The 14,330-nt window shown below is 45.9% G+C and overlaps 1 protein-coding gene across 1 annotated transcript in view; it reads left to right on the top strand.

Annotated features, from left to right (window-relative positions):
• The first annotated feature begins 2,613 nt into the window (after positions 1 to 2,613).
• Flt3 (fms related receptor tyrosine kinase 3) overlaps positions 2,614 to 14,330 on the top strand; it is a 100,150-nt gene continuing 88,433 nt past the window's right edge. The window contains exon 1 of the mRNA XM_045154476.1: positions 2,614 to 2,756. Coding sequence (XP_045010411.1) covers positions 2,614 to 2,756 — 143 coding nt within the window. The remainder of the gene's footprint in view (positions 2,757 to 14,330) is intronic.

Below are 14,330 nucleotides of genomic sequence, written 5' to 3'. Positions count from 1 at the left end.
TCCAGCCACTGCAAACAAACTCCAGACATATGTGCTCCTTGCGTATCTGGTTAACATGGGTCCTGGGGAATCGAGCCTCGAACCGGGGTCCTTAGGCTTCACAGGCAAGTGTTTAACCGCTAAGCCATCTCTCCAGCCCTCTTCTCCTTTCTTACAGGAGAATTCAACTTTGTGTCAGACTACTGCCTCAAGCAATGAGATTATATGTGATTGGTGTAGGTCACTCAGCATAAAGTCCTCAGCACTCATCCATGGTGTCAGAATCTCCCCCTTCAAAGCTGAAATTATCTGTATGCGTGTGCATTTTCTCTGCCCTCCACCCACTGTCAGTGACTGTGCTTTGTGATTGTGAATAATGCTGCTGTGAACAAGAATGTACAAATTACCTGCTAATTCCAGAAGGTAATCAATTGATGGGTCATATGATTTCTTAAATCCCTAATATGGGCTGGAGAGATGGCTCAGAGGTTAAGGCTCTTGCCTGCAAAGTCCTAGGACCCAAGTTCAATTCCCCGTACTCATGTGAAGCCAGATGGCACATGGTGGCTCATGAATCTGGAGTTCGTTCTCTCTTAAATAAATTTAAAAAAAAATAATTAAAAATCTATCTCTTATTGCCCATGCCAGTGTCAATAGTGATACCATCATAGGGGACACTTTTTCTCTAGTGGAAAAAAAACGACTGTATTGTAGACTACAGAAAGGATGAAGATTGCATGGTCAACTCTCAAGGGTCATGCTTCATTAGAGAATGGGTGAACGAGGGCTGGAGAGATGGCTTAGCCGTTAAGGCGCTTGCCTACAAAGCCAAAAGTCCCAGGTTACATTCTCTAGGGCCCATGTAAGCCAGGTGTACATGGTGACGCGTGCGTCTGGAGTTTGCAGCGGCTGCAGGCTGTGGCAGACCTATTCTCTCTCTCTCTGTCTCTCTCTCTCTCTGGCTTTCTCCCTTTCTCAAATAAATAAACATAAAATATTTAAAGAAAATGAGTGAACGAGTTAAGAGTACAGAATTCCTACACTTGGGACTATTAACATTTGATTCACACCTGCATGCGGGTCTAAAGAGTCAACTAGCCTGCAGCAAAGTAATGGCTGGGCTGGAGAGCTGGCTTAGTGGTTAAGGCGCTTGCCTACAAAGCCAAAAGACCCAGGATTGATTCCCCAGGATCCACGTAAGCTGGCTGCAGAAGGGGGCGCATACATCTGGACTTCGTTTGCAGTGGCTGGAGACCCTGGCGTGCCCATTCTCTTTCTCTCCCTGTCTCTCTCAAATCAATAAAATAAATTAAAACAAAACAACACAAAAACTAATGGCTGAGAAGGGTTAGTTAAAGAGAAGGCCAGAACTTTCTGATTTCCAAGTCGACCCAAAGAAAGACGATTTTTTTTTTTTTTTTTTTTTTTTGTCCCTCGAGCGAAACATTACGCAAGAAAGAACGAGAACTATGGAGCAGTGACCCAAAACACCATTTGATACAAACTGTCCGTTTGGGCGGCTGTTTAATCTCTCTTACTGACTCGGTGGACAGTGAAAGCTAGCCTGCTTTGTGGAGGCTCAGCGGAGTCCTGAGCACCCTAGGAGATGGGGGGGGGGGGGGAGACGGAGAACTCAGTCCATCGGTACCGCGCCCCCCATCCCCATCCCCATCCCCAGGGCACGCAATAAGACCCGCAGAGGCGCCGGCGTGCGGCACTGATTCAGAGGCCTCCAAGACCGGGGCGCACGCGGAGAGAGGTGTGCGGTTCGCGGCTGTCCCCAGGTTCCCCAGTGTAACGCACAGGGGGTCGGGGCAAGTGGGGAGGGGGCGTGCGGAGAGCTCCGGGGTCCAGCGAGCCGCGCAGCCCGCGCAGCTCCCCCGGGCTGCGGGCCCGCGCCCCGTGCCCGCCCGCCGCAGTCGGGGAGCCCCGGGCGCCGGCGGAGCGCAGGCGGGCACGTGGGTTCGGCCGCAGCGCGGCGCCAGGCTCGGGTTTCCCGGCCTCGCGGGCCTCGGAGGGGGAGGGAGGGAGGGAGAGTGTTCCTCCACCCCACCCCTCCGCCCCCCTGCACTCTGCACCGGTCCGAGGGAATTTGCGGTCGCTGACGCGCATCCTTCTTCGCGCGAGCCACCTGCAGCTCCCACCCCGGGGCGCCCGGCTCCCGGGGCGGCATCGCTGGGCTGGGCCGGCGCGGCCTGGGCACCGCGGGCAGGGGGAGGCTCCAGAGGCCATGCGGGCGTTGGCGCGGCGAGGCGGCGGCCCGGTGCCGCTGCTGCTCGGTAAGACCCCCCCCCCCGCTGGTGACCCCTCGGCCATCGCCGCCCCCCAGCTCGCCCCTCCGCTCCCCTCCCCCGGGCGCGCCCTCCCGCCCGGGCCAGCGCGCTGCCTCCCCGCGCCCCCCTCCCTCTCCCGCCGCATCGCTCCTCCGCGGTCCCCCCCCCCCACCGTCCCCAACTCCCAAGTGACCCTCCCCAGAGGGTCAGGCCGACGGTGAGGTGGACATGGGGGCCGGGAGAGAGGGGGGGGGCCCGTGACACTCTGCGGTCGCCACCCCGGTCCAGGTGTCCGGGGACCACGCCTGACCCCCCGACCCTGGGATTCTGTGGGTGCCCGAGGGGGAGGGGCGCCGTTCGGATGGATGGAGCGAACTCCGATGAGAAACTGCGCCGCATCCTCCTCTTTATAAAAGCGGGTCATCGCCAGGAACAGACGCCCCCCCCCCAACCTCCACCACCACCACCACCACCTGCGCCAGATTTCGGTGGGATCAACGACTAGTTAGTTCGAAAATATTATGCCAATGGGATTTACAAATTCAAATGCCAGCTGCCTTTTCCTCCCACATTCTCTTCTTATCCTAGGATTAAAAACCCCAATGGGATTTTTTTTTTCTTTCCCAAGGACTCTGAGGACTGTCCTCCCAAAATCACCTGCTTGGGTGGCATAGCTGTGATTGAAAATGGTAATGACGGTAGAAAAGTCCCCTTCCAATCCGGTTCGCGTCAGCTTTCTATTTGGAAATGTGAGAAGGTTTGGATCAAATTTGAGTTGAGGGAGACCGAGTTCTGCGAGCCTGGGAGCTCCGATCCCGCCCCAGGTCCGCAACCTTGGGGCCCCACGCAGCACCTCAGCCCCGGCTGCCCAGTAACGCTGCGTCCACCTCCAGCTTCAAAATTTAAGGATTCCAGCTTGAACTATGGCAAATAGAGAAAATCTTTGTAATATAAGTGGGTAAAAATTCTTTCCAGTAGCTTTTTTTCCCCCCTTTCTTTCCTTTTTTTAAAGCTTCATTAAAAAAAAAAAAAAAAAGCCGGTTGTGGTGGCGCACGCCTTTAATCTCAGCAGTTGAGAGGCCGAGGTAGGAGGATGGTTGTGAGTTCGAGGCCAGCCTGAGAGTACATAGTGAATTCCAGGTCAGCCTGGGCTAGAGCGAGACCCTACCTCAAAAAAAAAAAAAAAAAAAGAACAAAAAAAATCAGAACTATCAAGTAAATGTACAAAAACCATTTCATACTTTTTGAGCATGTATCATTACTAGTTGGTAAATAGGCATATTTAAAATACTTAGTACAATATGCTTTGCTTTTTAGATTCCATTAATTGAAAAACTTAGCTATTGTTGAGTGCTGTATTAGTGCATTTTCAGTAGCAGAAAAGGCATTCTAAAGATATTGAGGGGGTTGGGAGTTTAGCTCAGAAAAAAGAAAAAAACAGAAATTGCACCTACATTTAAGCTGCAACGGATTTTTTTTTCATATTTAGGAAAAATCTCAGAAATTTCTTTATCCTTCTGCAGGTTTTCCTAAATGAAGTGTAATTGGCACACAGCAGATAATGCACCAATACTAAAGAGCCAACCCAGTTTTTTGTTTTTTTTTTTTTAGTTTTCTGAGGTAGGGTCTCACTCTAGCTCAAGCTGACCTGGAATTCACTATGTAGTCTGAGATCCAACCCAGTTTTTATATCCACCTATAAAACCATTAACAGCTGGAGAGATGGCTCAGCAGTTAAGGTGCTCGCCTGCAAAGCCTAACAACCCTGGCTCAATTCCCCAGTACCCATGTAAAGCCAGATGCACAAAGGGGCGTATACATTTGGAGTTTGCAGTGGCTGAAGGTCTTGGTGTGCACATTCTCTCTGCCTCTCTTCTCTCTCTCTCTCTCTCTCTCTCTGCTTGCAAATAAATAAAATAAAATAAACCATCACTATGGGACAGACACTGAGTAGCTCAGTGAAGACTGTCTCATTAGCACCTGGCTTCTCATTTTCTCTTGTTTTTAAAGTTCATGTGATTGAAACCATTCTCTCTTTCTGCAGGGCTGGGGATCAAACCAGGGTGCTCAAGTTTATTAGGCAAGCGCTTTGCCACTGAGCACCTCACTAGCTTTATTTACTGAACATTCTGATCATGAGATTCAACCTTGTTCTGTGTAGTGTGGTCCTTCAAACAAAACGCAAGAAGGTGTTCTTTTTCTTGTTGTTTTGAGGTACGGCCTCACTCTAGCCCAGGCTGACCTGGAATTCACTATGGAGTCCCAGACTAACTTTGAACTTGTAGTAGTCCCAGGCTGGTCTTGAACTCATGATGATCCTCTTACTTCAGTGTCCCCACTGATAGGGTTATAGGGAAAGTGTGGGACAAAAGGCATGTGCTACCATGTCCAGTTCTGTACTTTGTGCTTCTTGCTTGCCTTGCCTTACCTTACCTTACGTTACCTCACCTCACCTCCCCTCACCTCACCTTACCTTACCTTACCTTCTAGCCTAGGAAATGAGTCAGAGGAGGAGGGAAAGAAGGCTGTTGGGAAAAAATGATTTGGATTGGAGGGGAGACCAGCCCTGCTGACCTGATGTGGTCTTGTTGTTTTTTCAAGATAGGGTCTCACTCTAGTCCAGGCTGACCTGGAATTCACTATGTAATATCAGGGTGGCCTCAAACTCACAATGATCTCTTACCTCTGCCTCGCAAGTGCTGGAACTAAAGGTGTGCGCTACCTGATGTTAAAATCCCTTCTGACTCTTTTTTTTTCGAGGTAGGGTTTCACTGTAGCTCAGGCTGACCTGGAATTCACTATGGAGTCTCAGGGTGGCCTCGAACTCATGATGATCCTCCTACCTCTGCCTCCCTAGTGCTGGGATTAAAGGTGTGCACCACCACACCCAACCCCTCTGACTCTCAGCAGTTGAGTTATAATTCTTACCATTATCTAGGTTTGGATTAGCTATTGATTTTTTTCCTTAGGTCCTTCACTTCTGTCTGTAGTAAATTATCCTCTCAAGATTAATTGGAGAGCTAAGGAGATGGCTCAGAGGGTGGGTGCTTGCTGAGCGAGCATGAGGACCTGAGTTCAATCTCCAGTTCCCATATAAAAAGCCAAGCAGGGCTGGAGAGATGGCTTAGTGCTTAAGGCACTTGCCTGCAAAGCCAAAGGAGCCAGGTTCGATTCCCCAAGACCCATGTAAGCCAGGTGCACAAGGGGGTGCATGTGTTTGGAGTTCGTTTGCAAGAGCTGAAGGCCCTGGTGCTCCCATTCTCTCTCTCTCTCTCTCTGTCTCTTTCTCTCTCTCCCTCAAAGAAATGAATGAGTTTAGCTAATAATTTTAATAAATAAATAACTTTAATAAATAAATGCATGCCTGTAACACCAGTGCTGAGGAGGGAAGAGAATTACTGGGACTCTGTGGTCATCAGCCAGTCTAACCACAAAATGTGGAGCTCCAGGGTCAGTGAGAGACTCTTTCTCTGGGAAATAAGGCAGAAGGCCGGTAAAGTAGGACATCCACCACCTTCCTCTGCACCCCATACGTATGCACACGGGGAACATGCCTCTGCACACACATGCACGCATAACACACACACACACAATCCAAAAATAGAGTAAGTGGAAACTCTTGCCTTCCATTAAAAAAATAGATCTACTTTTTCTAAATAAAAAGATGCTTCTGGGAACTCTTAGTTGTTCGTTAAGATTTTGTTGTTGCTGCTGCTGTTGAATTCTCCTCTATTTAAAAAATAATACGGTGGTGAAACATTACAGGTAGAGGAGGAAACTTCCTTCTATTCTCAGGGAAATTTCCAATAAGGAAAATGAATAGAAAGCGCATATTAGGTGAAAATCTTCTAATTTAACGTTTCTTTTTTTTTAGGATATACAAATACTTTTCTAAATTTATTTGGCATGAGAAAAATATTACACACATGGGAATATATTTTGACTCAGATAAACACAAAACCATATTCAAGAACACTGTAGTTAAGTTGGAGAGCAGTAATGATATTGATATATATATGTATATATATCATATATATGTATATATATCATATATATGTATATATATCATATATATGTATATATATCATATATATGTATATCTGTCTGTCTATCTATCTATCTTATGGTCAGGATTAAAAAGAGTATATCAAAAACTGGAAAAGCGTATTTATAGAGCAGCAGAATTAAACAATGTGGCCAAACTACAATGCAAACCCAGTAAACACTGAACACTCGTTTCTGTGTGAGGCACAAGTAGAACAAAGATGAAAGAGCCAGAGATGCAGCCACTTCTGTATGAGTGACCGATTTTATTTTAGTTAGTGAATTCCTGGTCTTTGTCTTTCCTCAGGGGAAAGTATGTTGGCATGAAACTTTCTTATAGTTATGGTTATTTAAAAAATATATATTTATTTATTTGAGAGAGAGAGAGAAAGAAAGAAAGAGAGAATGGGCACGCCAGGGCTTCTAGCCACTGCAAACGAACTCCAGGCACATGTGCCCCCCTTGTGCATCTGGTTTGCATTGGTCCTGGGGAATCAATCCAGGGTCCTTAGGCTTAGCAGGCAAACGTCTTAACCGCTAAGCCATTTCCCCAGCCTCTACTACTGGTTATTTTTATTTGGGAGGCAGTTGATGGTAGTGGCAAAGAAGGAGAGCCTTATCTGCAGTTATTTTGATCACTAAATACCAGTTAGAGATTTAAGATATTTAATTAATTTAGTTATTTCTTGTCTTTCTTTCTTTTTTCTTTTCTTTCTTTTCTTTTTCTTTTTTTTTTTTTGAGAGAGGGTCTCACTCTAGCTCAGGCTTACTTCGAACTCACTCTGTATACTCAGGGTGGTCTCGAACTCACAGCAGTCCTCCTACTTCAGCCTCTCGAGTGTTGGGATTAAAGGTGTGTGCCACCATACCCAACAATTTATTTATTTGGGAGAGGTAGAAAGAGTGAGAGTCAGGTCAAGGGAGAGAATGGGCACGCCAGGGCCTCCAGTCACTGCAAACAAACACTAGACACATGAGCTACCCTGTGCATCAGGCTTACGTGGGTACTGGGGAATGGATTATGGGTTCTTAGGCTTCACAGGTAAACACCTTAACCACTGAGTTATTTCCCCAGCCCCAATAAGAGATTTATCCATCAGGCTTCAATGGGTGAAGAAGTTTCAACCAGAGAAGAATAGCCATCCAGGGTTACTTATTTATTTATTTATTTATTTAAGAGAGAGACAATGGGCATGCCAGGGCCTCCAGCCACTGCAAACAAACTCCAGACACAGGCGACCCCTTGTGCATCTGGCTAATGTGGGTCCTGGGGAATTGAACCGAGGTCCTTTGGCTTTGCAGGCAAATGCCTTAACTGCTAAGCCAACTCTCTCGCCCCATACCATACCAGGGTTTTGGCCATTTCAAGCTACTTAAATATAGACGTTATGTTGAAGGCTTATGGGAAAGAAAATACTCTTCCATTTAAAGTAAAGTGAATGAATGGGCTGGAGAGATGTCTTAGTGGTTAAGGCATTTACCTGTGAAGGCTAAGGACCCAATACCCAATTCCTCAGGACTCACATAAGCCAGATACACAAGGGGCGCATGTGTCTGGAGTTCATTTGCAGTGGTTGGTGGCCCTGATGCACCCATTCTCATTCTCTCTGTCTCTCTGCCTCTTTCTCTCTCAAATAAATAAATAACTAAATGAAAAATAGACTGTTCTGCCATTAAATATGGCCACCTTTTGCATTTTGATAAGAAGCAGTTTGAGGGGCAGTTGTTTGGGCTTTTTAAAAAAAATTTATTTATTTATTTGAGAGCGACAAACACAGAGAGAAAGACAGAGGGAGAAAGAGAGAATGGGCGCGCCAGGGCTTCCAGCCACTGCAAACAAACTCCAGACACGTGCGCCCCCTTGTGCATCTGGCTAACGTGGGACCTGGGGAACCGAGCCTCCAACTGGGATCCTTAGGCTTCACAGGCAAGTGCTTAATCGCTAAGCCATCTCTCCAGCCCTGTTTGGGCTTTTTGAGACAGGGTCTTATGTTGCCTGGCCTGGCCTCTTAACTCAATATATAGCAAAGGATTACCTTAACCTTTTTTTTTTTTTCTTTCTATTTTTCAAGGTAGGCTCTCACTCTAGCCCAAGACGACCTGGAATTCACTATATCTTTTCAGGGTGGCCTTGAACTCAAGGTGATTCTTCTACCTCTACCTCCCAAGTGCTGGAATTAAAAGTGTATGCTATCACACTTGGCAACTCCTTTTTTTTGTTTGTTTGTTTGTTTAAAGCTCTGTGTGTGTGTTTCATATGTATGTGTGTCCACGTGCTTGTGGAGGCCAGAGGACAACTTTGGTATCATCCTTAGGAATGCTGTTCCACTCCTTTGAGGCAGTTTCTTGCTGGCCCAGAACCAGTTAGGCTAACCGGTCTATCCGGAGAGCCCAGAGTTGTCCACTCTCTGCCTCCCCAGTGCTGAGATTACAGGTCATGCCCTGCACGGACGTGGGTACTGGGGATTAGAACTCAGGTCCTCCTGCTTCTATGACAAGCACTTTACTGACTGAGCCATCTCCCCAGCCCTGATCTAGAACTGTTTTTTTTTTTTTAAGTAGGTTCTCACACTAGCCCAGGCTGACCTGACATTCACTATATGTAGTTTCAGTGTGGCCTCGAACTCACCATGATCCTCCTGAGTGCTGGGATTAAAGGTATGGACTACTGGGCTGGAGAGATGGCTTAGCGGTTAAGCGCTTGCCTGTGAAGCCTGAGGACCCCGGTTCAGGGCTCAATTCCTCAGGACCCACGTTAGCCAGGTGTACAAGGGGACACAAGCATCTGGAGTTCAGTTTGCAGTGGCTGGAGGCCCTGGAGCGCCCATTTTTCCTCTCTATCTGTCTCTTTCTATCTCTGTCTATCGCTCTCAAATAAGTAAAAAATAAAAAAAAATTAAAAAAAGGTATGGACTACCACATCCAGCTATAGAATTCTTTTATTGATAATTTTATATGTGTATATATATTTGTTTGTTTGTTTGTTTGTTTGATTTTCAAGGTAGGGTCTCACTCTAGCTCAGGCTGACCTGGAATTTTACTTTGTAGTCTCAGGGTGGCCTCGAACTCACAGGGATTCTCCTACCTCTGCCTCCCAAGTGGTGGGATTAAAGGCACGCACCACCATGCCTGCTGACGTGTATATATTTTTGTTTATAATCTCCCATTACTTTCTCTGGTCCCTATTCCTTTACCCCTTCCATAAAACCCCTACTTATTTCCAAATAGTTCCTTTTCTACTTTGATGTCTGCCCTGCCCTGCCCTTTCGTTTTTTGGTTTTTCAAGGTAGGGTCTTACCCTGGTCCATGCTGACCTGGAATTCACTATGTAGTCTCAGGGTGGCCTTAAACTCATGGAGATCCTCCTACCTCTGTCTCCCAAGTGCTGGGATTAAAGGCGTGCGCCACCACACCCGTGTCTTTTCTTTCTTTTCTTTTCTTACGTATTTGTGTGACCCACTGAGCTGAATTAGGGTTGTCTACATGGCCTTATTTACTAGAGTACATTTCACTTAACTTATGCTCTTCATTCTCCTTCCTCTACCTCTCAAGTGCTGGAATTACGTGCCTGGTTTGAGAGCCTGTATATATATATATATATATATATATATATATATATATATATATATATATATATATATATGTTGCATTTTTTTATTTGAGAGAGAGAATGGGTGTGCCGGGACCTTCAGCCTGCTGTGAATGAACTCAAGATGTGTGCGCCCCCTTGAGTACATGTGCAACATTGCACGCTTGTGTCGCTGTAGGTCTGGCTCTGTAGAACCTGGAGATTTGAACATGAGTTCTTAGGCTTCGCAGGTAAGCATCTTCACTGCTAAGCCATCTCTCCAGCCCTATTTTTTTTTTTTTTTTTGAGGTAGGGTGTCACTATGTTAGCCAGGCTGGTCTTGAACTCCTGGACATAAGCAATGATTCTGCTTCAGCTTCCCAAATAGCTGAGACTATAGGCTCAGGCTGTAGCACCCAGCAAGAAGCCATTTTCTTTTTTAAAACTTATTTGCTAATTTATTTATTATGAGAGAAAGAGAAGCAGACAGACAGAGAGAGAGTGAGTGAGTATGGGCACCCCAGGGCTTCCTGCCACTGCAAACAAACCCCAGATGCATGTGCCACTTAGTGCAGCTGGCTTTTCATGGGTACTGGGGACTCAAACTCCAGGTATTAGGCTTTTCAGGCAAGTGTCTTAACCACTGAGCAATCTTTCCAGCCCAAGAAGTTGTTTTCTAAATGGTTCTTTGAACAAAATGACTGATGACATCTTATTCCCCTTGAGCATTCTTGCGCCATTAAGAAGGCCCACCACTGTGGAGCATCTCCACAGTTCCCTGCATGTCTTCTCCTGAAACTCAGGAGCCCCTACCACGCAATGTTCGACAGAGAGAAGGGGCGGGGGAGAGAGAGAGAGATTGAATGGGTGCACCAGGGCCTCCAATCACTGCAAACAAACTCCAGATGCATGTACCACCTTGTGCATTTAGCTTTTTGTGGGTACTGGGCAATTGAACCTGGACCCTTTGGCTTTGCAGGCAAGCAGCTTAACCGCTAAGCCATCTCTCCAGCCCAGACTACCCTAATTTTGATTAGGCTCAAAAAAGCAAGTAATCTCAAGAGTATTGTATTTTATCATTGTCTCCCCCCACACACACACTTTTTTTTTTTTCTCCTTCTAATTTTGCCTTGAGACACAGTCTTGTTCCATTAGTCAAGCTGGCATCAAGCTCTCAATCCTGCCTCAGCCTCCCAAGTACTGGGATTACCAGCTCTCATTTTTCTTAAGTCTGGAAGGATCTTGCAGATAAAAGGAGTAGCAATTTGGAGAAGGGAAGTCGAGGGGCTTGAAACTGGCTTGGCCTGTCTTGCAGCTTGCTCTTTCTAGCCTGCTCTGTCTTCATTCATTCTGACATAGCAAACTCTCACAGTAGGAGTTGGGTCTGTGTAGATTGTTTTGGAGATCGGTTGGATGGTTTTTAAATTTTTTTTAATTTTTAATTTTTTAGAGAGAGCATGGAGAGCATGAGAGAGGCAGAGAGAGAGAGAGAAAGAATTGGCACGCCAGGGCCTCAGCCACTGAAATTGAACTCCAGACACTTGTGCCACCTAGTGGGCACGTGTGACATTGTGCTTGTCTCACCTTTATGCATCTGGCTTATGTGGGATCTGGAGAGTCAAACATGAATCCTTAGGCTTCACAGGCAAGTACCTTAACCACTGAGCCATCTTGCCAGCCCTTGGATTTTTTTTTTTTAGTATTTTTATTTATTTATTTGCAAGCAGTGAGAGAGATACAGAAAGAGAGACAGACAGACAGACAAAGGAATGGGCATGACAGAGCCTCTATTTGCTACAAATGAAATGAACTCCAGATGCATGCACCACCTGGTCGTTAGGCTTTGCTGGCAAGCGTTTTAACCTCTGAGCCATCTTTCCAGCCCTGGATGGTTTTTTTTTGTTTGTTTTTTTGAGACATAATCACATAGCCAGGGCTGTACTGAAGCCTTTCTGTGTGCTAAGGCTGACCTTGCTTTTAATATCTTTCTACCTCAGCCTCCAAGGTGCTGGGATCACAGGAGTTCATCACCACAGCTGGCTGAGTTTGTGATCTTAAGATTCCCCCCCCCCCACCATGACTTCCAAAACTGCATTTATCATGTCTCAGCTAGTCATATTTACATGGCCAAAGGATTTTCTGTTTTTTTTTTTACAACTTTCATTTTTTTGTTTATTTTTATTTATTTATTTGAGAGTGACAGACAGAGAGAGAGAGAGAGAGAGAGAGAATGGGCATGCCAGGGCCTCTAGCCACTGCAAACGAACTCCAGACGCGTTCCCCCTCTTGTGCATCTGGCTAACGTGGGTCCTGGGGAATCAAGACTCGAACTGGTGTCCTTAGGCTTTACAGGCAAATGCTTAACCACTAAGCAATCTCTCCAGCCCGGATTTTCTGCTTTTTGAGGTTTGTGAGCTGTGCACTTGAACGATCCAGTTACCGTTGGCCAGTGTTTTCTGTGGCTGAATTCTCAGGATCTGAAGTAGTGAGAACTTCTGTAGAAGTTGCCGGTGGTCGTTAACTTGACTCATATAGTTCTGTTCTTTGGGTACCAACACATGTAAAGGAAATATAAAAATAATATAAAGTACACGCACAATGTTCTTTTGTGGCTAGAGGAATTGCATAAGACCCTAAAAGCGGAACTATTGGAATTTTTTTTAGGTTAAACAGTATTTTTTTTTTTTTTTACTGCTGTCACTATAAATAAGTTTAATTGTTGGTCAAGAATCCTCCATGGAATTATTTACAGTGACACTCGGCAGGATAATGATGCTGCTTCTCTCAAATGCTGTGTTTTGATTCTAGGATACTCACTGAATTGAGTCTTCAAATACTTTGCTATTTGAGTTAAAGTTTTCCTGATGCCAGATAATCTGTTGTTGGAGGAAATGCAGATGTATATGTTAAGACTCTCAACACAATTAGGAAATGTTCTTTACTTTGGTGGGGAATGGCTCTGCTCTCAAGTTCCTCATTTCTGAAGAGGAGACCACTCTTGCCATAGGTGAGGCCCATGCAGCGTGGCTCCAGGCCTCGCTCACCCAGGAGCTTTGCAGGAAGAGCTGGGCGTGGTGGCGCACGCCTTTAATCCCAGCACTCAGGAGGCAGAGGTAGGAGGATTGCAGAGAGTTTGAGGCCACCCTGAGACTACATAGTGAATTCCAGGTCAGCCTGGGCTAGCATGAAACCCCACCTCAAAAAAAAGAAAAAAAAAAAGGGGCTGGAGGGATGCCCTAGCAGTTAAGGCGCTTGCCTGCAAAGCCAAAAGACTCAGGTTCGATTCCCCAGGACCCACGTGAGCCAGGTGCACAAGGGGGCGCACATGTCTGGAGTTCATTTGTAGTGGCTGGAGGCCCTGGTACACCCATTCTCATTCTCTCTCTCTCTCTCTGTCCTAATAAATGAATAAAAATAAATAAAATTTTAAAAATAGATGTATTTTAAAAAAGAAAGAGAGAGAGACAGAAAGGAAAAAAGAAACAACAACAACAAAAAGAAAAACAGAGAGATACAGTCAGAAAGTATTGTTAGGATCCATTCAGTGAGATGTACAGTTTCCCCTCTCTCTCTCTCCCTTTTTTTCTTTCCCACCTCTATTCTTTCCATAGGCACTTAAAAATATTTATTTATTAGAGAGAGAGAGAGAATGGGCACACCAGGACATCTAACCACTGCAAACAAACTCCAGACACATGCACCACCTTGTGTATCTGGCTTACGTGGGTCCTGGGGAATCGAACCTGGGTCCTTTGTCTTTGCAGGCAAGCTCCTTAACTGCTAAGCCATCTCTTCAGCCCAAGGTTTTTGTTTTCTTGAGACAAAATTTTGTTATGCAGTAAGGCTGGCCAGGAACACTTAATTGTCCTGCCTCAGCCCTCCCCCCCCCCCAAGTGCTGGGATTACAGGTGTGAGCCACCACACCCCCACACTCAGGTACATTTTGGGAATATGATGAGGACTTGGCCTCTACCATGGAGATGAAGAGACTCTGGATGGATTTCAGGAGGTTCATTATATTGTGTGTGTGTGTGTGTGTTATTTTATTTCTTTCACTTGCTTTTGGAAAAAGGATCAATTGCTTTTCAAAGGGATCTTTCAAAAATAATAAAAAAAGAAGGTAAAACCCAATGCTGCTAGTTGTGGAAGGTTTTGAACAGAGGATGTGTTTATTTTATTTTATTTGTATTTATTTGAAAGGGAGAGAGACAGAGAAAGCAAGAGAAAGGGGCACGCCAGGGCCTCCAGCCACTGCAAACAAATTCCAGATGCATGTGCCACCTTGCGCATCTGGTTTTCGTGGGTACTGGAGAATAGAACCTGGGTCCTTAGGCTTCATAGCCAAGTGCCTTAACTGCTAAGCCATCTCTCCAGCCCAGAGGATGTGCTTTTTACAAGCTTTTGCTTTTTTTTTTTTTTTTCTTCCAAGGTAGGGTCTCGCTCTAGCCCAGGCTGACCTGGAATTC

This window comes from Jaculus jaculus, chromosome 7, assembly GCF_020740685.1.
Source record: "Jaculus jaculus isolate mJacJac1 chromosome 7, mJacJac1.mat.Y.cur, whole genome shotgun sequence".
Taxonomy (NCBI): Eukaryota; Metazoa; Chordata; class Mammalia; order Rodentia; family Dipodidae; genus Jaculus; species Jaculus jaculus.
Note: the sequence above shows the minus strand (reverse complement) of the source record. Positions and strands in the feature narration are given on the sequence as shown.